This window comes from Aquila chrysaetos, chromosome 12 (genome assembly GCF_900496995.4).
Source record: "Aquila chrysaetos chrysaetos chromosome 12, bAquChr1.4, whole genome shotgun sequence".
NCBI classification, from domain to species: Eukaryota; Metazoa; Chordata; class Aves; order Accipitriformes; family Accipitridae; genus Aquila; species Aquila chrysaetos.
The window spans coordinates 31,869,139-31,892,130 of NC_044015.1; the positions used below are offsets into that span (position 1 = coordinate 31,869,139).

Below are 22,992 nucleotides of genomic sequence, written 5' to 3' on the forward strand. Positions count from 1 at the left end.
CCGGCGGTGCCGGTTCGCCTCCGGCGGTGCCGCCGCGCCCGCCTCCGCCTCCGGCCGCGCCCGGCCCGGCCCTCCGGGCCGCCCCGCCGCGGGCAGCCCCAGCTCCCGGGCTGCCGCCTCCTCCCCGGGCGGGTCCCAGCCCTTCTTCACCCCTCCCGGGCCCCGCTCCCCAGCGGGGTGCTGGGTGCGGGGCCGCCGTCTTCTCCCCTTTGCCGAGATGCGACTGTGTGAACGCCCACCCCGGTCCCTCGGTCCCCGGCAGGAGCTGACCCGGGTCACCTGCATCCCCTCGCCCCGCGGCTTAGGACTCCGCTCCCTCCTGGCCCCCAACATCCCTGTCGCTTGCCTGCATCCCTGCAAGCAGAGAGGGGGCCCCTGCGGGGTCAGGGCACAGGGCTACATCTCTGGCGTGGACACGGAAAAGAGCAGAGCAGGCACCCTGCTACGGGGAGAGCTGGCTCCTGGCTGGCTGGGGGACATATTCCTGCCCCACGCAGGCTTGCAGCCGGTGGGGAGGCTCCAAGCACTCCCTGGGGAGGGTGATGGGCTTCCTTGCCCAGGAGCAGCAGCTTTATCCCAGGCAGCAATAGCATCCTGGCAGCAGGAGCGAGGCCGTGACACCCAGCAGCACCCAACCACCCCGGAACGCCGGCAGTGCATCACCCCATGTCATGTCTGCCTGTCGCATACCACGGCAAGGCGGTGGCAGAGAACAACTCAGCTCCACCCTGCGCTACCTGAATTTCTCCAGGCTGGGCACAGAGCTGCGTTTAGGGATCAGGAAACAACCAGGCTGGCAGAGCTCAAAGGTCCCCACACCCCTCTGGCGCCTGCCTGCTCTCCTGGCAGGTCAGAGTCCAGCTCCATCCCTGCCTGCAAAGGCACAGTGCAGAGAGCTGTCACCCCTGCAGCATTATCTATTGAGCAGGCATGCCTGTGCCTCACCACAGCAATGGGCACCGGCCTCGCCAGGAGCAAAGTGTCTTGAACCGTAGTGCAAGAGAAATGCAAGCTTCTGCCTTGCTCCTAACTGTGGCCACCACAGTCAGGAGGGTCCCATGCCCTCCCTCCGCAGCCAGGTCACCCTCTAAAACTGGTTGCAGAGCTGTTGCAAAGGGTTGAGACAGTTAATACTCTGAGCTACCTCCATGACACTACTTTGTGGGCAAAGAGTATCACAGGGCCGATTTCTGCTTCACCTCCAGTCGCCTCTCATGGCACCAGTCTCCATCACTGTTTAACCCAACAGAAGGACGCAGGAGCCCCAACCAGACCAGACAAATCATGAGGAAGGCCAGGAGTAGTTATTTCATTCACTTTATTTTAGGTCCTACATGAGGTAGGGACAGACAGACCCTGTCAAACTATTTATAGCTTGTCATACTCCAGGATATTAGTGGAATAACAAGAACAGTTAGACTACACGTGCGTTATTAATCACCTGAAGCTATTCTATGACAATTCAGCAAGCTGAAGTCAGGAGAGAGCGAGTAGTTATACAGAGCCATCGTGGCATCGGTCCCTCCCCCAGCTTGTCCCTGCCCACACCCTGTAAAGCTGCAGCTCTGGCACACACAGAAGCCTCCTCAGCAGCACAGGGGCACCAGCACCTTCCCCAGGATGGCACTGGCTTGAAAATCAATCTCAACCGACTTGAGACTGGGTAATGGGGTAGGGACATGCAGCCTCTGGTTCCTGGTGCCCAGGAGGGCTCCCTCGACCCGGCCACGCACAGCGGGAGTCTGGGGCAGGGGCACTTGACTTATGTCTTGTCAAACATGGTAGGAGATGGCTCCTACCCGCAGCTTGAGAGATCAGAGGAGAAGGAATGTGACCCAGCACTGAAATAACACCTACTTTAGGCCCCTGAGACTGGTCAGAGCTGAGCCAGGCTGACCTTTTCCACAATTCGCTGGGCTGTCACAGCAGAAATTCAGTTTGTAATTGGCTTTAAAACACCACGGACAAGACAGAGGACCATGCAGAGGAGATCCAGGCAGGTTACCAGCTCCCCCTTCCCAGCTCACCTTTGCACAGCAAACTCAACAGCATGATCTGTGGGTTATCTTGGTGTCCTTGCTCAGCAGCCACATTTGTCCAGACCCTCTGCACTAAATGATCTCAGCTGAGACCTCACTGCAGCATTGGGCTCTTCCTGCAACTGGAAGGGCTTTCACAGGTCTCTACACCACAGTGTAACACTACAGCAGCGGCTGCTACCATTCTTCAATATGTATATGGCCATAACACAAAATGGACAGTAAAACAATAGTATATATGATAAGCCAATGCTTTTCTCAATATGCTTGTAGGGGTTAAACCCAGACCATCCTGGACGAGCTCCCAACTGCAGCCTTCCTGCTAGGGCCAGGGTCCTGTTACTACAAGTATTTTTAAAATAGAAATCCCCATCACCAGCTAGATCCTTTCCCCAGAGCTCCAGTACTTGCACCAGAGCTCCAGCAAGCCCTTGGGCAGCACTCTTTTCTTAGTGGCAGGAAATAAACCCAAGGGTGTGAGAAGTCAGGGGCTAAAAGACCTTGCTGGAAGAGTAAAGAAATGTGGGAAAAGCTAGAGTTGGTAACTCCACAATCATCAGATGCTTCAGGTTAGAGAGAGCCTAGACCTGAAGCCAGAAGGGCAAGACTGGAAGTTAGATCAGATTGCCCAGGGCTGTAAGACAAGTCTTGAGCATCTCCAAAGATGGAGATGCCACGATGCTTCTAGGGAAGGATCCCACTGCTTCAGCCAGGCTCTGCTCTCAGCATTGCCCTCATCACGGAGGGCTGGACTGTGTACATGGATGAGAGGGAATAGAGCTGTCCAAGCATCTGATCCCTCAGTGAGCTGCTCTAGGTACCTCCATTTATTACCTCAGTTACTCTCTGTCAGCTGCAGTTGCTTCCACCAAGGCCAGGGGAGCCAGCAGTCAACTGTTAGAGATGTCTCAGCCAGAGGTGCCCATTCCCCCACAGCTGGTCACCCCAAACAGCCCCAGCTGGCTCTTAGCCTGCGCATTCCCACAGATGACATCAGCTCACCCTCTACCAAAGACTAGGGCCATTTTATCCATCCTGCCCTGAGCCACTCATCAACCAACTGTCCCCTGCCTAGCAATAATGTACCAGAGAGGGGTCAATTTTTCTTGCAAATTCTAGTTCTGCTCAGTAAATAATGTGACCTCCCGCTGATCTCCCTTAGAGACAAGTGGGCAAGGTTGGAAAAAGCAGGATTGATTCCACCCAAATGTCAGTGCCCAGAAAGGATCTAAGATGGCTCATTTCAAAACCCAGCTCAATGTGGAAGACTCCTTCACCAACACTCCTGACTGAGGCCAAGCCAGCAGACCAAAGTCCTTTCACCAGCTCACTCAGGCCCATTTAAAACAGACACCCTAGGAAATGACTCAGCCACCAGAACAGAAAGGTATCACGCCAGCTCTGCTCCTGCCCATGCTGGTCGTTGAAATGGGCCACAAAACCACAGAGCTCAATTCTGAGATAACTCTAGGATTTACAAAAAACCTCCTCCAGCTGACGGGCCTTCACGCTCACCCAGCTGAGCATGGAAGGCCCTGCTGCAGGCAAGGGCTGCCAGAAATGGCTTTCCTGCTCACCCCATAATCCTTCTGCTCACCGCAATGTGGGATATGGCAGCACATGCTCTATCCTGGTCCTACATCCCTTTTAGTACAAACCCCCCCTCAGCAGGCCTAGGAATACAGCAGTTTCAAAGGAAACTGGTGAAGAGAAGGACTTTATTTACAACTGGAAGTGATTTCTGGATGAAATACTCCTTCAACAGAGGAGAAAAAGGCATGAAGCATTAAGACAGGATAAATCTTAACTTGCAGCATTAGCCCCACCCCAGTGAAGCCCCGGTTGAGTCAGTGGCTCTTAGTACTGGTGGTCCAACAGACCACACGGGCTGAGGATGGAGCTGGGGGTATAAAAGTGGACTGACATCTGGTAGCTCACAGTGCTAGGCAATGACTAGCCTTGCCCAGGGCTAAGAAGATCAAGGAACATTTCCAATGGTCTTGAAGATGTAAAGCTTTCATTGCCTGCTCCTCGCTCACACACTGCATGTCCATCTGCTCAAGGAGCTCCAACCCTTCGTACCCACAGTCTCTCCACTTCTCTGGGGCAAAGGCTTTCCCTGTCCACCTGAAGTGTCCACCTACCTCCCCAGAGCAGAAGGGAGCAGAGTCCAGTGCTGTCGTGCCTGCTACTGCTCTAACCCCTGCTGCCTGGGAGAAGAGCTTGGCCCTGCCTGCACATCTCCATGAGAACTAGAACAGATTAGTTGTAATACTGGCTTTTAGGGGAAAACCATGGCTCAAAGAGCCTGGAAGAAGAGCTGCTAGGCCACCAGCATGCCGGATGCAGAACTGAAGGTTACAGAGCAGGAAGGAGGCAGACAGTTCCCACCTCCTGTAGGGGAGCAGCTCCTCCAGCGGTCGCTGCTGTGCAAGGCATGCAGGGAACCACGGGTGGTCACAGGAACTGGGATTTTGTGCGATGTAAAAGCATGGGAGCCCTTTCCTGACAGCACCTGCGGTCCTTCTGTGCAAGGTCTGTCGTGACACCTGGTGGCCAGAGGCACCCCTACAGCACCAGCCACCAGCCTGCCCCATTTCTTCTTAAACCTAGATGAATGATCTCATTTCCACTGACCTCAGATGAGAGCAGGAACAAGGCAAGGGAATGTGGTCAGGACACTCAGGCTAGGATGCACACTGAGCATCTTTGAGCATCCCCATAGTCTCAGCAGCAGCTCGACAGTTCTCTGTCCTGTGCTGTAACCTGCTGTGCAGCTTTGCGGCCCTACCCCACTTCTGTTAGGAGCAGAGCATAGCCTGGGAGGAGTGAGAGTTGTGGAGCTGCAACAGGGACACGTGGAGAAGAAACTCATTACAAAAGCCTACCAGACCTTTCTGATGTATGAGGGCTGAGCCAGGGTTTCATTATTGCAATCACATTTACACTCCAAGCTAGCTCCCACCCTGCTGAAGACCTAAACCTCCGTGTCCAAAGAGGTGCTGGTTACCACTGCTGGGAGCCAGGCATCACACCTATATGTTTATTATATATACACATCCTGGGGGGACAAGGGAGCTCTTCCCAACTGCACGGTTTTGTCGAACGATTGTCCATGCTGCTCGGTCAGGCTGCAACATCACTCTTCCCACGGACTCATATCTGTGTCAATGGCCACGCAGTTATAGGCGGCATAGCGCAACTTCTCTTCACATACCTTGGCTCTACGGATGGCAGGAGGTGGGGGAAAAAAAAAAACAAAACACAAGGAGGAGTTGCCATTGCTGCATTTGCCAGGTGAGAGGACAAGACACTTTCTGAGATGGAAGCTATGGTTCACCAGCCACTCACAAAGAGAATCACAGCAGCCACATGGTACAGGCAGGGGGACGTAAGTGTGGCAAAGCGATGGGGCCCTATGGGTCAGCACCAAGGTTAAGAGGAGAGCCCAGACACAGTCCCCCAGATGTAGGGAAGCACCAAAACTTACGTGGCATAGTTGGGCAAGAAGAGGGTGCTGGAGCAGGTGGACGACTCCGGCAAAGCATCTGTTGTCTCAGAGCTTGGGGAGAAGGTGACAAACTGGTCAGAACCAGCAGGCCAGCGAGGCAAGGGAGACGGGACCACACACCCCTTTGGTGTGGGATCTGTCAGCCTTGCAGTCTACAGAAGAATGGACTCACCCCATCTTGTCTGGATAGATGTAGATCCGTGCTGGAAGGCGGCTTCTGCCAGTGACAAATCTGAGGAAGCGGCTGCGATCCTCTGTGAAGCAAAAGCAAAGACATCAGCCGACCCTAGAGGGAAGCGAGATGGAGTACAGCCACTTCCACATATCCCCAGCACTAACAAGCAGTTCCTTCAGCCCAGCTGCTTGCTCTCCTTGGTTCCCATCTGTTCCCCAGGCAGCACTGAGGGTGGTTTCACTCTCCCAGTTCCCAGCCAGCATGCAGGGGCTGTCAGGGTACAAGATATGCAGGGACAGAGCAAATAACTCACCATTGGTGAAGTTGTTGAGTGCTTCCCAGAAGTACTGAACACGGGTGTCCAATGGCTCAAAGTCCTCAAACCGGGCTGGCAGAAAGGATACAGAAAAGCAGTTTATTAAAGATCCAAGCTCCTCCTAGATAAATTAGAGCAGGGCCTCCTCTGGTCACCCAGGGGTCCTCTGCCAGTGCAGGAAGACACCTCTAGGTGCCTGCAGGGTGCGAGCATGTAGACCCAAGGTTCAAGGGACACATGCAGTCAGGCCCCTCCCAGAAAGCACATCCAGATCCACATCTCAGCTCCACAGAGGCTCAGATACTGGCAGCCTAGGGATGTCCCAGCCTTTACTCTGAGGCCCAGAATGGAAACAAGGGACACCCCTGCCCCCATCGGCACCCACCTAAAGACAGGAAGTATACAGGCCCACATTCTCACTGTAATAAAGGCTAATATTGGCCTCCCACACCTCTCCTTGTCCCAGCATGGAGAGAAGACAGTCTTGTTTTCAGGGAAAGAGTTTTTAGGAGAGCCCTTCACTTACTGAGCTTCTTCAGGGCATCAACTGTGACTTCGGGGTCTCCACAGACTTTTTTTTCCAGCTCCTGCCAGGTGAGGAGGTCAAGAACAGCTTGAGGCACCACCTTCAGGAGCCCAGCCTGCATGGCCATGATCTGAAAAGGAGACAGGGCAGGTAAGCAGCATGTCTTGCCCATTTCTCTGGCTTGTGGTTGAGCCTAGGGGACTTGACTTGATGCAAGCCATGTGACTGATCAGCAAATGCTCCAAGGAACCTGAAGAAAGGAACAGGATCGCACAGAGATGCATCCCAGTTCATTCAGGAAGCTTGTGTCAGAGCTGGTAATAAAACCCCATGCCTCCCATGCTGCTACAAGGCACTTTGCTTCTCAACAACTCCATGGACTCCAGGATCTCACCAAAAAGGACTGCCTGCTATTGCACTAATGAGCACAGGGACACTAACCACAATGCATTTTACCAGAAACAGACTGGGGGATACGTCTCTGGGAATTCAATGACCACTGATGCTATGGGACAGTGTTACCTGCTCCTTGCTCTCCTCCAGTCGAGCCTTCTGCACCAGGCGGATGAACTCCTTGCGGTCCTCGTAGCGCACCACGGTGCTGCTGCCATTGGGGATCAGCTCCACCATGCGCTGGTCACTCAGGACTGTCGTGTAGGTCAGCTCATTCCCAAATTTGAACTCAAAGGTGTCTTTGTCCATGACTTCCATCACCTCCAGGAGCTTCACCTGCCCAGGCCCCACATCAGCGCTTGTTAGAGAGATGCCCAGTGGGCAGTGATGTCCCCGAGTCCCCATCTCTTCCCTTCCCAGGCAAGGGCTGGAGTGACTGTGACAGCAGCACAGCATGGGATATGCTGCCCTAGACCTGTTTAGCAGACCCTGGGGCATTGCATGCTTGAAGCAGTAGTCAGCATGGCTACATCTCTGTATTAGCTATAGGATGCATTAAATGCTATGGGTGCCCTTTTTGTGCATGTTTCTTTGACACATCACAGGAAGAAGCAAGCACAGCATGAGGACAAGGACACAAATCACCACCTTGCTGAGTGGCACAAGGAATAGGATAGGCACAGCCTCCCAGTCCCTCTCACCAGCACGGAGTCCACGGCAGGGAAGTCTTTGCTCCAGCTGACCTCCTCCCCTGTTAATTGTTTCCATACGAAGCCAGGAAGAGCCAGGACCTGGAGGAGAACAGGGATTTTGCTGAGTCTGTGTGAAAGGAGACATCCTCAAAGATGGAAATAGGGCTCAACAGTGCAGACACAAAGGAGTTTCCCCACTCCCCCTGTCCACATGCAGAGCTCATAATAGCTGAGCAGAGACCAGACACCCTCTCCCAAGCTCCCAGCAGCATCTCCCAAAACTCAGGCTGTGAGCTCTCCTAACCCTTTGGCCCCAAATCCTGCCAAACACCTTTTGTCCCAGTGTGTGATCACAGAGCCGTCCCATGCTCCTGTCAGACAGGCTGCAGAAGGCGGCTAACGACTCCCTTTGTGGCAAACCTCCATACAGGGTCAGGGTTGAAAGCTTACCAGAAACTCCTTGCCCCTCAGAGCTGCTCCCATGATCTGCCCAATCCACTCGTACTTTGGGAAGTCTTTACAGGAGGGGTTGGGGACATACATGTCCCGGGCTTCTCCAGTGCCATTACCCTATAGCAGCAAGAGGCAAAACTCCAAGTCATAATCTCAGCACAGCATGAAGCACCACAAACTCAGTTCCTGCTGTGCCTCTGGGCACTTCTCACAACAGAAGTGGGCTAAACCCCCCATCCTCCTTGGCAATATTCCTAGTGAGACACAACTATCCAGGCACTTGCCAGCATATCCTAAAATGAGATGCCACAAAGCAATCTACCCAACCCTTCACAAGGAAAAGCTTTGGACCAGTGAAAGTAGGTATGTCCCTGGCACGCAGGGGGACAGAGAAAGCACTGCCTTGCCAGGCACAGAAAGATCTGCCTCAAATACCCCGACCCACCTGGTTGGACGTGCGCACAAAGAAGGGCAGAGGCACAGGGGTGTCTGCTGAGCTGGGACACAGCTCCTCCGACATGTCTGCCAGGCTGTCCCGAAAACCACCACCTGCAACCCCAAAAGAAGGGCATTTTTAGTGATGTGAACTCCCCATGTGCTGGCCCTCAGAGTTATAGAGCAAAGATGAGGAATTCTGGTCCAACCTGGCCCAGGGTTGAGCAGAAAGCTCCTGTCAGAGCCTTACAGCACCAGAGGAAATGAGACAGGAGAAATAACATCCCTGCCTGGCCTGTGGAGAACAGCCAGAGGGAGCATTGGCACTGTCAAAGCTGCTGTTAGTGACTAATGGAGGTCTGGTCCCCATCCCAGCAAGCAGCACTCCTTATCCGGGACATGGACAGGAGTGGCAGGACAAGGCAACCTACCTTCCTTCTCTCCTCCACAGGCAGTAACACCGGGAGCAAACAACAGCCCCTACAGCAACAAAGTCACCCCATCAACCCCCGACTCTGCTCCAGAGTTGCCCTTGCCTCACACAGCCCCTACCTTGGTCAATGATGCCCTCTGCGATGAATTTGCACTCCCACCACTGGTCATAACGCAACGGCCACCTGCAGAGAACCAGGCATTGCCTGAGGTGCTGTTCAAAGCCAAGGAGATGCTGGGGAGGCAGCAGACACAGCAGGGACACCAGGCGACTAGGGTGGACCAGCCTGGGCTCAGGACAGGACAAGATCTCAATCTCCAGAGACAGCTGCATCCTCAGTAGGGAGGTGACACCTTGGGGAACAGGCCCTGATCCCATGGCTGAGCTGGCTCCTGCCCTAGCAAACCCTCTCCAGAGCACAGGACACACACAGGCTTCCCAAACACCCTGCTGTGACAGAGGACATAGCTCCCAGCATTGCATGAATGATCCCCTTCCTTCCCCAGACACAGAAAAAAACCGCTTACCTATAATCTAGAGGCTTTTCAAACTTGTCTGAGGGTTTCAGGCCTTCATACACCTGCAACGAGCAGAGAAGATCACAGCTGGTATCCCCTCTTCAGGGGAACCGATGCCAGGTGAAGGCAGGAAATTGGGAGAAATCTGGTTTGCCCCAAAGCTGATCTCTAAATGGTCTAGGAGCCCTTCATTTTTGGAAAGGGAACATAAATTAAGTGCTAACCACTGTGTGGAGCTTCCTGGCCTCAGAGGTACATTGAACGCATATTAAACCTCACAGCAGTCTGGGCTGTTTGTGCACACATAGAGCAACAGATTTTTTGGAGGTGGGAGGAGAATGACGATAGGAAGATCAGCATTGCTGTAAAACCACGATACAGGACTGTATGCAGCTGCATTATTGTTGTCACACAAGAATTCTTTGCTGCCCTTTTAGTGCAATGAGATTGTTATGCTCTGCATTAGCAACATGCCACAGAGAGCATCCAGGATAGAGATAAGACTTCAACTCAGAGATCCCAAATCCCTCCTAGATGTTATTCCTGGAAATGGGATCATCAGCACTTGTAACTGTAGAGCCTGTGAGTCATGTGAAGAGGCCTTGAGGATTCCAGGTACCTCCAGCTCCAAGTTGTCCCTTCCACCCACCTCTGTGTGGCTCATTTTGGTTTTGGGATGCCCCACTCTCTTCAGAGCAGCAGGGACCCTTCCAGGAGGGACAGTACCTGGGTGAAGACAGCGTTCTTGCAGCTGGGGTCCAGGGCAGGGTTGTCTCGGTGCTCCATAGCCAGGCGTCGGTTAATATAGAGCCGCGGCATGAAATTGGGCTTGCTGGTCTCAGAGTCCTTCAGACACTGGGTAATGAGAGCTGTGCGCCTCTTGGACAGCAGCAAGAACTGCTTGATATGCTGCCAACAGGTATGTCCACAATGTCAGAAGTGCCCAGTGTCCAAAACACATCACCTACTTCCTACTGAAGCCACTGCACTGCCAGGTCTCTCCCCTTCCCAGGGCCACTGTCTTCCACACACACATTCTCCCTGACAATATTTGCTCCAGCTCTGCCCCTGAAAGATTTTGCTTTCTGGCTTAAGGGAGATACCAAGCCCCGTCCTCCTTCCACCAGTCATCATCTGACGCTCGTACTCTAGTGTTGCTTGGACTCTCCCTCACCCTCACTCTCACCAGAACATTGGTCTTACTATCCCTCCTATTAGTAATCAAAGCAAGCTCCTCTAAACAAACAAGAATCCTCAAATGCTTTGGGTCCTACGTTGAGCTGGCACAGGAATCACAGTGCTTTCTGACATCAGGCCTGCAAACACACAGAATGGGGCTACCCCAGCAATGTCCAGCACATGTATTCTGAGAGACGATGTAAGGAAAACAGACAACTGGAGGGACGAACTCAGTCTTATGACAAAGATAGAAATCAAAAGCTTATTAAAGCCAGAGAGAAGTTACTGGTAAAAGCCTTGCTGTTTGGACACAGCCAGCTCAAAGCCGCTGGCAGTAAGTGCAGGAACAGAGTGTCCTGGGCTGAGATCTTGGAGGGGATGTGTGTCCAGCTCACATGCCCAGTGCTGCTATGGTCCAAGTCCTTTTGAGGATGAAGTGCTCTGGTATGATTCTACTTGTTAACCCATAGCTACATGTTTCCACATCAGTGTTTTAGCAGGAAACTAGCCTCTAAACAGTATCACCTTTCACAGCTTTAATGAACTGAGCTCAGCCAGGTATTTCCCTTGAGCTGCTTTAACAGCAACAAGCAGTGATTGCCTCCCTTGCCACAGCCCAAGTGCAATCACCCTGCCAGACTGAGGCCCTACAAGACACAGAGGGAACCGCTCACCTTGAGTTTGCTGAACGTGCCAACAGTGTGGTCCCAGGCTGGCACCAAGTGATGCAGCACACTGTCCAGGAGCTTGATGAACCTAAATCCCAAAGAAGAAGGTATTGTGACACAGGAGGGACAAGGATCTGCACAAGCCTATTCCAAACCAGACACCCCAGACACAAGCAGAAAAGTTACAACTGATCCAAACCCAACTCAGCATGATATTTTATATCGCAGAGCCTTTGGTACTAAATTCCCACTCCCTAGGCACTGCAGAGACACTGCACGCACCTGGCCCCCACACCGCACAGATATGCTGCACTTGTGACACACAAGACACTGTGAACCTGAGCTGCAAAATTCCTCTGGAAGTGTAGAGGAGTTATCCCAGGGAGCCCACTTTGTTCCCAAATGACCCTGCTGTTTAGTCCAGGGTCCAGGATGTTTGTCCCAAGGGGAGTCACACAGCTTTACAGCTTCCAGCCATACTCGTGCTGGAGATGGCACCAACCCCTGCAGGCAATGCCACCCCACTCGTCTGCCCCCCTCCACGCAGTACCTTTGAATAAGCACAGCCCGTCGGTACAGCAGGTCAGGGTCTGTCCCTTCTAGGCGAGGGTAGCGCACTAAATTGGGCAGCTGGAACATGTCAGCACTGAGGCCCAAGTCCCTCTGTCTGGAGGATTTGATTTTGATGCCTCGGAGGCGAACATCAATCCCATCATCTGCCAAGGAAAGACCATGGATGATACACTAAGACCATGAGAAAGCAAGCCTTCCAGCATGGGAATTCTATCAGTAAAAGCACCAGGAATGTGACCACCTCCACCAGCTCTGAGGCTGGGCACTGAGAGCCTGAAATACCTCTGTGAAGAAGCAGCGGGGCATTTACAGAAGAAAAAAAAAAAAAATTGAAGGCAGAGAAAGATAGAAGAAAAGCTGAGAGCTTGCAAACCTCAAGGTCCCCCTGGAGTTTCCCAGGGTTCTTCTGCATCTTGTCTGAAACAGCCCACAGGGCCAAGAAGTACAACCCACAGGAACAAACTCTTAATGTACAGTATCTAACAGGTGCATTATGGATGTGGCCATAACACCCACCCCTACCTCTGCACTCCACGATCCGGATCTCGATGACAGGCAGGTGTGTTGTCATGTCCTCAAGGACGCACACATCCCCAATGTAGCTCCTGCAAACACAGCACAGACAAGGGCTGCAGAGCTGTTCCCTCGCCCATCCTGCCCAAATCCACTCAGCTGCTTGTAAGGGAAGAGGGTTTGCATCTTTTGAAATGGGAGCCTGCAGCAGGAACCCAGACCCAGTTGCCTACAACATGGCCTGAACCTGCTGGTGCCTGCTGGAACCTGCTGATCCCAGTGGGTCCCACAATCGGATCAGAAGAGCCCTGACGATTGTACCGTCTGCTATTGTAGGCAGAATGAACCCACAGCTCAGAGATGGAAAACGCCTGTCCCAAGGCCCTGGGCCTCTTAAGCTAGGCTGGTACTGGCATGACTGCTTAGGTTCAGGGTGTCCAGCACCTCCAGCCCCTGCAAGGGCCATGCTACCCTCTCCACCTCCATCCACTCACTCATCAATGCCAACGTCGTTCAGTTTCTTCAGATTGTCCCCCTCACCCCCATACACGGCAACCCGCTTGGGCATGAAGTTCTCATCGGTGGTATCCACTGTCAGCAGGAGCTTCCTGCAAAGGGAAGCAAGAAATGAGGAGAAGGTAACTGCACCTGAACACCCATTGCCGCTTCCCCTCATTGCTGGGTCACGCTTGTTATCAAGCACACGCAGCTAGTGCTGGGATCCCCAGGTACCTGTGACATTGCTAAGACCCCTTCAAGCCCAGAGCCAGAGCAAGGGAAGAGGGGCAGGGAGCGCAGGGCAAATTTGGGCCATGACGTACTCATGCAGAGAGCGGGGGCTGCAGGGCTCGCCCCAGCCACGAGCCAGCGCGCAGGGGAGAGGTGCCTCACTTGACAATGGTGCCTTTCTTCATGTTGAGCCGCACCCAGTGCTGGCCCTGGGACCCGTCACTCTCCCAGTATGTGTCGGCATGGCTGTCGGTCAAGCATGACACATTGAAGTCCTCCTGGAAGAGGGCAGTGAATGAAAGGAAGATCAGATGGGAGTAGGATTAACTTCCCCTTAATGCTTACTGTCGTCACAGATCTTAGAGCCAGAGGGCGTCAAACTGGGCTGTTCCCTTTGCTGGGCTGTGGGTAGACACAGAGAGTACAGAACACACAGGACACTGGGGCTGACCCTCCAAGGTGCTCTGGGGTCACACAGAGCACAGAATATCAATGCCTCCCTAAAGTCAGCTTCGCAGCTAATATTAGCATTTGCTTCTCAAACCACAGCCCCTCCAGGGGCCACATTACACAATCTGCTGCATGACGCTCCCCAGGCTTCCTTCCCACATCCTTAAACGCAGCCCAGAGCACCACACCAAGCACTATCCACACTCCCCAGCCCCATGGCAGTCAGGCTGATGCAACCTTGTCTCTTTAACCCACCGTGTAGGATGACACATCGATGCTGTCCACATACTGCTTGACACTGCCCAAGTTCTCATCCTCCTTCCCAATGTGATCATAGAGGAAATGCACCAGGTCTTCGTCACATTCATAAGTCCATGTTGGGGGCACAAACCTACGAGGGAAAAGGGATTAATGGGTCTGGAGAGCAAGGGACAGCCAGGCAAACGGGTCAGGGAGGACAGGTACATGGCCTGCTTGCCTTGGTCTTGCCCCATTTTCTGCTTTGTGCAGGCTTATCTAGGACAAGACTGTGCCGAGCAGAGGTGTTCCCCGCTGCCTGTCTAACCCCCTCTCCCCTCCGTTTGTAGGAGACGGCTGTCTGAGCACCCAGGGAGAGACAGTGGCTTGCACCCAACCACAGCAGAAGCTGGGAAACAGCTCATACCGAAGCTTCTCTACTGCGGCCTCATCCTGCTCCATGGGCTTGGGCTTCGCTCCGAGGCGCAGGGAGTACGTCAGATCCACCACCTGCTCCCATCTGAAACAACCCAGAGAAGGGGGGAGTGAGAAAAACGCAGGGGAAAGGAGGAGCTGGTGGTCGAGGAGTAGCTGGAAGGGGAAAACTTGGGTTTAAAGCCCCACCGCACTCCAGTTTCCATCACCTCCAGCCTCATCTGCCGTCCTTTCCTTTCCAACCATCTCTGCTTCTTCCAGCCCACACCCCGCAGGGGGGGTGACAAGGACAGTGACCGAGCTGAACCCAGTTAACGCCACATCTGGCATCCCTATTGCCTCACTTCCGTGGAAGAAGCGGCCAAGCGGGCCGGGGCTCCTCAGTCCAGGGCAGGAACGGCTGAGGGGCAGCACACCGAAACCCCACGGAGCTGGGCCTGGGGGAACGGGGGGGGGGGGAGAACCTCCCTGCTCTCTGCCGAACAACGGGCAGCCGGGGAAGCCAGGGACGGCGACCTAGAGGGAGAGAGCGGTGGCCCCGCACCTGATGACGGGTTTGTAGTCCACCCCGAAGAGCTGCTGCTGCCGCTGGATCCGCTCCGTGGACTCCACCGGCACCAGCCGGTCCCCGCCGTCGGCGTGCTTGCACACCAGGACCCAGCCCTCCTCCAGCTCGCAGCCGCTCCGGTACTCCTCCAGCTGCTCCTGCGGGGGACGGGCGGCTCCCGTCAGGGGACGGACAGGCCCCGCCACCGGCAGCGCAGGCCGCGGCGGCCTCCCAGCCACCCCCCCCGCCGTTACCTTGCTGAGCTTGACCCAGAGCCCGGCGCCGTTGCAGTACTCCTCGCCGGTGGCGCGGAGGCAGCCGCCCTTCCGCACCTCGATGGTGGCCCGCGCCGCCCGCTTGCCGCCCCGCGCCGGCCCCGGGCTGTCCCAGACGCTGAGCAGGCTGCGGGCGGCGGCGGCGGCGGCGGCGGGGTCCTTGCAGATCTTGTACTGCACCTCCCGCGGCACGTAGCAGAGCGCGGCGGGCAGCGCCCGGGCGCGGCGGAAGCACTCGCTGCACTGCAGCAGGAACCGCAGCCGGCCCAGCACCTGGTGCGGCGCCTCCCCGCCCGCACGCATCGCGCACCGGGTACCGTGCACGGCGGGCAGCGACCGAGTCCCGCACCGGCGGGGTCGCTACTCGCGGGTTTACGGCAAACCCCGCCCGCCGACAAGGCAAGATGGCGGCGCCCGGTGGGGCGGACGTAGGGCAAGATGGCGGCGCCCGTACCGAGTACGGGGGAGCGAGGAGCGGGGCAAGATGGCGGCGTACGGAGAGGCGGGACTACGGCAAGATGGCGGCGCCGGCGGGGCGGGACGGGGGCGGGACGGGGCAGGGCGGAGCGGAGCGGAGCGGAGCGCCGCGGAGCGGGCCGGGCCGCGTCGGGAGGCAACGGAGGGGCCGGGGAGCGGCGCAGCAGGATGGAGGGCGGTGAGCGGCTCCTGTGAGTAACCGGGGCCTGCACGGGGGACACTGCTGTGGCCCTGGGAACGGCGATCTGGCACTGGGGTCCCGTACCGGGGTCACTGGTGCGGCCCTGGAGACAGTGCTCTGGCGCTGGGGTCCTGTACTGGGGTCACTGGTGTGGCCCTGGGGACATCACTGGTGAGGCACTGGTGTGGCCCTGGGGATACGGTGCTGGTACCAGGGTCCTGCACTGGAGTCACTGGTGAGGCGCTGAGGGGGCTGACCCCGCACTGGTGAGGCACCGGGAATACGGACCCTGCACTGGGATGGATCGGCAGGGCCACTGGTGTGGCAGTGAAGTCACTGGTCCCACGCTGGAGGTTTTGGGGACTTTGTCCCCGTGACCCCCGCCCATCACAGCAGGACGGTGCTGGCCGTTCCCCACGGTTGCCCGGGGTCCCCGTCCCTGGGGCAGGCCAGGCTCCAGCAGCCCCTCGGCGGTGACGCTGCGGGGGGGACGTTGGGACGTGTGGTTGCCACCTCGGCGGGCGCCTGGGCCTCTGGGGGCTGCGCGGCACAGATAGGGGCCGGGGACGCCGGTGGCAGGGCTGCCTGCCCCCACACCCCGCTGGCCCCAGGTCTCTCCAGGCGGGAGTAACTGCTGGCCCCGATAACTTAATCTCGCGGGGCCCTGGGCCGGGCATCGCCTCTCCCCGGGGAGGGCCCCACGATGCCGAGCAGGAAGAGGCCCTGGACCGTGATGGGGAGCATTCGTCACGTTTGTCACAGCTGGGCGCAAGCCCCTTCCTGCGGTCACTGGCTGGGGAGTGGGGACAAGCCGCTGGCCCTGGCACCCCCTGCCCCCAGCTGCGGGGATCCGGCAGGGCACCTGGAGCCCTCGTGGGTGACAAACCGTATCTGCTCTTTCGTCCGCAGCCCCAAGGGCTTCCCCAAGCTGAAGAACGACACGTTTCTGCGAGCGGCGCGCGGGGAGGAGACGGAGCACACCCCGGTGTGGTGCATGCGGCAGGCGGGGCGCTACCTGCCCGGTGAGCAGGCAGAGAGGTGTGCGGGGGGAACACGGCAAGGGGGGCCCAGTGCGCACCCCATAACGCGCGTGCCGGTCCCTTGCAGAGTTCCGGGAGACCCGGGCGGCGCAGGATTTCTTTGCCACTTGCCGGAGCCCCAAACTGTGCTGTGAGCTGACGCTGCAGGTGAGCATCCCCCAGCAGGTCTGTGTCCCGCCTCTCCCCGCCCAGATGGGGATGGCGAGAAACCTTGGGTCTGGCCACTTGGGGTGGCCCCAGTAAATTGTGGAGCCCTTGGGGACCCCACTGCCCCATGTGCTTGTCCAGGTCCTCCACGGGGAGGGAGTCCCAAGCCCCTCACTGACGCTGCCTCTTCCCCTTCGCAGCCGCTCAGACGATTTCCCCTGGATGCTGCCATCATCTTCTCTGACATCTTGGTGGTGCCCCAGGTGAGATCTATGGCTGGTGGTAGGGAGCAGCAGCTGGGAACAGTGCTGGGTTCAGGGCCACCCCATTCCTGCTTCTTCCATTCTCCTCCATCCCCAGGCACTGGGCATGGAGGTTGTCATGGTCCCGGGTAAAGGACCCACTTTCACAGAGCCCCTGAAGGAGGTGGAGGATCTGCTGAAACTGCGACAGAAGGTGGATGTGGCCGCAGAGCTGGGTTACGTCTTCCAGGCCATCACACTGACACGACATAGCCTGGAGGGGAGGGTGCCCCTCATCGGCTTTTCTGGCGCGCCTGTAAGTGATGTGGCTCCTCCATGTGGGCCTCCCAGCTGGGCTTCTCTGCTCTCTCTTCTGGGGTGACACTGGCCATGACACCCCCAGAGCTGTGGGTGCTATAGCGGTGCATAGGTGGGGGACGTTAAATGCAGGAGCAGCTGTGCCCCACACTCTGGGCTGCTCAGAGGTCCTACCTTCAGCACTGTGACCGGCCCCTAGCATTGTCTTCTGTCTCCATCACCCTCCTCACTCCCCTCCTCTCCTTCTCACAGTGGACGCTCATGTCCTACATGATTGAAGGTGGCGGCTCCACTACAATGGCCAAGGCCAAGAGCTGGCTCTACCGTCACCCCGAGGCAAGCCACAGACTGTTGCGGCTGCTGGCCGATGTCGTCACTGACTACCTGGTGGGGCAAGTGGCTGCTGGAGCGCAGGTGTGTCCTGGGGCATGGGGACAGGGCCAGGCAGGAAGGCAGGGACTGGGGACAGGGAGCAGAGAGGGTCCAGCTTCTGGGAGGAGGAGGAGGGACTGAGGTGCGGCTCTCCAGCCCTGTGTCCCTGGCAGGCGCTCCAGCTGTTTGAGTCCCATGCGGGGCACCTGGGCCCGGAGCAGTTTCAGGACTTCGCCCTGCCTTACATCCGAGACATCTCCCAGGCTGTCAAGAGCAAGCTGAAGGAGGAGGCGCTGCCCCTGGTGCCCATGGTGAGTCGAGGCTGCCTGGATTGGCCCTGGCATCTGGGGGCTGCTGGAGAGGGGTGCAACCCCTGGTACCTGCCTCCCCCACTCTAGCCTGTGGAGAGGGGCCTGACCCATAGCAGAGTTACTGCCCATCTCCTCCCTCCCCAGATCATCTTTGCGAAGGATGCGCACTATGCGCTGCGCGACCTGGCCCGTGCCGGTTATGAGGTGGTTGGTCTTGACTGGACCATCCGGCCCCAGGAAGCTCGGTAAGAGTCTGGCAGAGTGCTCAGGTGCCTGGGCAGCACCCTGGGCTGGGTACACTGACCTCTTCCTCTGCCCTGAGCCATCCCAGGCCTGGAGATTTCTGCTCCAGAGGTGGGGATAGTTGGGCCCCCACGCTACGTGGAGCTCACAGCAACCAGGAGCTGCAGTGAGGGGTCCTGTGTACCCTGCAGCGGGGGCTGCAGCAACGTGGCTACCCCAGCCTCTGCACCACGTGCAACAACTCACCTGCTTCCTCCCTGCTGCAGTGCACAGACAGGGAAAGACGTCACCCTGCAAGGGAACCTGGATCCCTGCGCTCTCTACGCACCCAAGGTGAGCCGTGGCCATTGCCAGCAATGGGGGCTAGTTCCAGCCTGTGTTAAAGGCCATCTGCCTCAGTTTCCCCACTTGCAGTGCTGGCTTATGTCCTAGCAGTCCCCCAGGCTGGCTGGGGACTGGTGGGGGTGGAGTACCCTGGGCTGGATGGGGCTGACACATGGTTTCCCACCATGCCTACAGGAGAAGATTGGTGAGCTGGTGAAGAAGATGCTGGAGGGTTTTGGGACCCAACGCTACATCGCCAACCTGGGCCACGGCCTCTACCCTGACATGAACCCTGAGCACGTGGGTGCCTTCGTGGAGGCTGTGCATGCTCATTCCCGCCACATTAACAAGCACAGCTGAGCCTGGGGGCTTGGGGACAGGACTTTGGTTTGGGTACAGTCACCCCAAGTAGCGTGTTGTCACAGGGCTCGCTCCAGGCTGGGCTGCAGCATTAAACCAGCACCTTCTCCACACCAGCCGTGTGGCTCTAGCTGGGGGGGATGACGGGGGAACTGGATGGCCCTGGAGGAGATGGGCACTGATGGCAGCCTGGCAGTGGGGCATATGAGGTGAGGGGGACCCCCTCAGTCCCATCCTGCAGGTCAGAATGATGGAGAAATGGGGATGCCAGCAAAGTGGGGGGGGGGTATGCTTCTCCCTGCCAGGCTGCACAGTGTTGTGCCAAGGGCTTGCGAGAGAGGATGTGAGCCCGGAGCACAATAAGCATCTCCTGGCACTACAGATGTGCTCAGGCCTGCTAGGGGAGATGGGCTGCCTGAGGCTGGCAGGGTCACAGCCTGGGAGCTGGGGGCTCACAGCCCACCACTGCCACAGGCTCAGTGTGAGCCGTGCCAGTCATGCTCAGGTGGGAATAGGCATCACGACATCAACCCAGGGCATCCCTGAGTGGGTGGGAAACCTAGCAGGACTCACCTGGGGGACAGCTGGCCACGTGGCAGGAACCCTCCAGACACTAGCACCCTGCCACACTGGTTGGGTTGGTGACAGAGACACCAGGGCCCTAGCACTGCCATCACCCTCCACCAGCTCCCAGAGCCTCTTTGGGACCATCCCACTGGTCCTGGAGATCTTTTCCACACACATACTTCCCCACCTCCTCTGATCCTCGGGGCCAAGTCTGCCTGGGCTCAGCAAACCCCGCAGAAAGCAGCCCAGGATTCTGCCAGTACCCAGGAACGCTGGGTTATGAGTCTGTGCCATCCCACACTGGAGCACACTCACTGTGGTCCAGGCTGGCTGTAGGATGGATCAAGACATGGGTGCCAACAGTGCTCTAGCCAGCACGGACAGGGTAGTGCCACCAACCTGCTGACACTGAGCGTGGCAGGGAATTGCACTCTGAAGCAGCCAGGGTGCCTTGCCACCGCTCCGTCCCCCTCCTTGGGGCACAGGAGCTGGGACCATAGGGGGCTGCGATGCCACCTCCTCCCTGGGGCTCTGCTCTGCTTGCATTGCCCACCACAGCAGGCTGCTCAGCGAGCGTGGTGACCCCTCCAACTTCAGAGAAAGGCAGTAGAGATACAGGTAGTAACGTTCATCCCTTTTATTATTAAACATCAGATGAAGAGGTCGCACACACACATACACACACGCAAAAAAAAAAAAAACAAACCAAAAAAAAAAAAAGGGAAGGAAAAAAAGAGAGAAACAGACTGGTTGAAGACCACTATTTCGGTGGCAACAGACCGAGTACAATTGGTTTCCTGGCCGGAGCGCGGACACAAGTCACTTGCCAAAAAATGAAAAGTCAAACCAGACAGCAGATAACTAGCCCACGTTCTCTAACTACAAGTCACCGTCCAGCCACCGGCCCTGGCCCCCCCCCAGCCCTCCCGACCCGCTGGCAAAGAAATGAACCAAAACCGAAGAGCTGCTGGCCCAGGGCTGGAGAGTCTGCCCCTGCCGCGGGGCGAAGCCGGGAAGGGCTGAGCGTTGGCCGCACCACAGAGCCGGGAAGCAGAACGGTGCAGGGAGGCGGCACGGCTGCACCTGCCCCCCCTCCCTCCCCAGAAGCCGGGCAGCCCTGGTGCCCGCACGCCCGCCCAGGCGCCTCGCACCCCTGCGCCTGCCGGGAGACGGCTGCGTACGAGACGATGGGCTCGTGTCCTCCATCGCCAGCATCCGCGTGTGTCCGAGCGAGCGTCGCCCCGAGTCCCTTCCTTTGCTGTCCTCAAGCGCTGAGCTGCCACTCCTCCTTCCATCCGTCTGTCCGTCCCAGGGCTGCGAGTCGAGCGGACGTTCGCCTCCCCCCACACCCTTCTCGCTGCCGACGATGCCGTGGGAACCTGAGAAATGTTCGCGTGCCTCCTCCTCTTTTTGTATGTGGTTTTGTTTTGTGTGGTTTTTTTAAATAATAGTTATAATAATAATAATAATAATTATAATAGCAATAATAAAAATAATCGCCCCAGCCCACAATTTCAAGTATCCCCCAAATAAAAGACAGAATTATAAATAATTATAACTTTACAATTTAATAATTGACACATATACTATAGTATTTACAGTATCATAAATGCTTTTTTTTTTTGTGTTACTTTTAGTAAGCAATCCCTGAGAACAGTTACTTTAACTTGTTTTTATTGAAGTATCTTCACAAATAGAGGAGTTTGCATGTCTCGGGCGGGCGGGAGAAGCTCTCTGCAAAGCCATCGCTTTTGGTGACGCATGAGGTTCTAGTGTCGCACGTTTCTTTGCTCGCTCTTTCTTCTTCTTTTTTTTTTTTTTTTTTTTTTAAATTCCCCACGTAATTTTAAAGATTTTTGCACTTTGCAACCTTCAGATCCCTCCAGCGACCGCTTCCTTCAGGAAAGAGGTATTAGATTTCCAGGTTAGCTTTTGGTATTGGCAAGGGAGGGCAGGGGGCTGAGCGAACCATCCTTTTTCCCCATGGTTGCCTTTTGGTTTGTGCCCAAGGAATCTCTGGATCCTCTCAGTGTGTGAAATGGTTAAATCCAAGAAAGAAAAAAAAAAAAAAAAAAAAAACAAAAATAAAAAAAAAAAAAAGAAAGAAAGAAAACAAAAAAAAAGAAACAGAAGACCAGAACAGAGCAGCCTCTGCCGATGGGGGGAAGGTGATCTCCACTTTCCTTCCTTCTTCTCTCCCGAGTCCCCGTGCTGCGGCCAGACCCTGCCAGTGAGCGTGGCGGGGGCCAGGGCTCACCCAAACCGTTCCCGCACCAGCAGCATCAGTTTTTTCTTGCCTTTGTAGATTTGTTTGAGATTGTCAATGAACTGGGCGAACTGTATGTGCCCGTCCTGGGCCAGGAGGAAGGTCTCCCTGGCCTTGCTGAGGAACTCGATGAACTCCCCGTAGTGCCGCGGGCTGATGTGGGTGAGCCGGGAGTGGGTGGTGTTGATGTAGGCGCTTATCGTCGCGTCCAGCAGCTGCCGCAGGGGGGCTTTGTCGGTGGACATCAGCTTCCCCGAGTTCCTGCGGCCGGGAATGCCGGCCAGCCCTGGGGCCGTCATGGTGCAGCGGCGAAGGATGTCCGAGAGCACCGTGGCACAGTGCACGCTCTTCACCACCAGTGGGATGATGGCCGCCAGCTCGTTTTTGCCCAGAGAGTGGCTCAAGGCGCAGGCCCAGAGCACGTCATTGATGGCCGGGTGCGTGTCCTGGTTGTAGGCCAGGTTGAGATGCGTCATGGCCAACGAGGCCAGTTTGAAGGCCCGGAGTGGGTAGCCCCGGTGCTCCATGTAGCGGGCGATGGTGAAGAGCTGGGTGTAGGTCATGCCAGTGGAAGCAGCGTCGATGACGATCTGGTAGGCGGTCTCGAAGGCGATGTGGTCCTTCTCGCAGAGGGTCAGGGCGGACAGGGCGCAGTTCTGCGGGTCCTTCATGGCGCACTGCAGGGCCAGGGTGCGGGCGCAGCTGGCCAGCTCCTCCCGCTGCGGGTAGTCCAGGCTCAGGCGCAGGATGGTGTTGTGGGACATCACTGTGGCCGCCACAATGCTGGTGGCTTCCGTGGGAGTGAACAGTGAGTACCAGCTCTGCAGGATGCTCACCAGGGCCCTCACCCCTGCAAGAAAACACCAGGGTCATGGCACAGCCCTGGAGCCTGGCCCGGATCACGGGGCTGCTCCGAATCCCCGGGTGCCTGGAGCCAGGGCAAAGCCAGCCCACGGCAGTGCTGAGCTGCTGCCTCTGCCCCACCAGGGACAGGGCAGAGGGGGACAGGCACACTGCCATGCTGCAGGGCACAGCAAACACTGCCGG

General features: G+C 56.7%; 3 protein-coding genes across 3 annotated transcripts in view; 1 reads left to right on the forward strand and 2 right to left on the reverse strand.

Moving 5' to 3' along the window:
• Nucleotides 1-1,301: 1,301 nt before the first annotated feature.
• On the reverse strand, nt 1,302-15,484 carry LOC115349413 (E3 ubiquitin-protein ligase HECTD3-like). Its single transcript, XM_030033701.2, has 21 exons — nt 15,077-15,484; nt 14,820-14,980; nt 14,268-14,360; nt 13,859-13,994; nt 13,316-13,431; nt 12,919-13,032; nt 12,434-12,516; nt 11,889-12,054; nt 11,345-11,426; nt 10,218-10,400; nt 9,501-9,553; nt 9,093-9,157; nt 8,551-8,654; nt 8,103-8,222; nt 7,662-7,751; nt 7,090-7,296; nt 6,568-6,697; nt 6,039-6,113; nt 5,723-5,804; nt 5,530-5,601; nt 1,302-5,263 (listed from the first exon to the last, which is right to left on the reverse strand). Exons 1-21 carry the CDS (start codon nt 15,398-15,400, stop codon nt 5,179-5,181), a joined length of 2,541 nt encoding a protein of 846 aa, XP_029889561.1. The 5' UTR covers nt 15,401-15,484; the 3' UTR covers nt 1,302-5,178.
• Nucleotides 15,485-15,665: 181 nt separating this feature from the next.
• Nucleotides 15,666-19,225, forward strand: UROD (uroporphyrinogen decarboxylase). Its single transcript, XM_030033703.1, has 10 exons — nt 15,666-15,765; nt 16,665-16,777; nt 16,863-16,942; nt 17,143-17,205; nt 17,303-17,500; nt 17,755-17,916; nt 18,048-18,185; nt 18,330-18,430; nt 18,695-18,761; nt 18,948-19,225. The coding sequence occupies exons 1-10, from the start codon at nt 15,743-15,745 to the stop codon at nt 19,110-19,112; spliced, it is 1,110 nt and encodes a 369-aa protein (XP_029889563.1). The 5' UTR covers nt 15,666-15,742; the 3' UTR covers nt 19,113-19,225.
• Nucleotides 19,226-20,301: 1,076 nt separating this feature from the next.
• ZSWIM5 (zinc finger SWIM-type containing 5) overlaps nt 20,302-22,992 on the reverse strand; it is a 104,134-nt gene continuing 101,443 nt past the window's right edge. The window contains 1 exon segment of the mRNA XM_030033698.1: nt 20,302-22,795. Within this exon segment, the coding sequence (XP_029889558.1) occupies nt 21,933-22,795 (863 nt within the window). The 3' untranslated portion in view covers nt 20,302-21,932.

Excerpts from the sequence above, each read along its gene's own strand:
- LOC115349413 (XM_030033701.2), bottom strand. The coding sequence starts at position 15,400 with ATGCGTGCGGGCGGGGAGGCGCCGCACCAGGTGCTGGGCCGGCTGCGG. Across the intron at positions 5,805-6,038 it reads ACTCAACAACTTCACCAATG|AGGATCGCAGCCGCTTCCTC; the intron begins GTGAGTTATTTG and ends TTTGCTTCACAG. Across the intron at positions 5,264-5,529 it reads TTCTTGCCCAACTATGCCAC|AGCCAAGGTATGTGAAGAGA; the intron begins GTAAGTTTTGGT and ends TGCCATCCGTAG.
- UROD (XM_030033703.1), top strand. The coding sequence starts at position 15,743 with ATGGAGGGCGGTGAGCGGCTCCT. Across the intron at positions 16,778-16,862 it reads GGCGGGGCGCTACCTGCCCG|AGTTCCGGGAGACCCGGGCG; the intron begins GTGAGCAGGCAG and ends GGTCCCTTGCAG. Across the intron at positions 18,431-18,694 it reads ATCCGGCCCCAGGAAGCTCG|TGCACAGACAGGGAAAGACG; the intron begins GTAAGAGTCTGG and ends TCCCTGCTGCAG.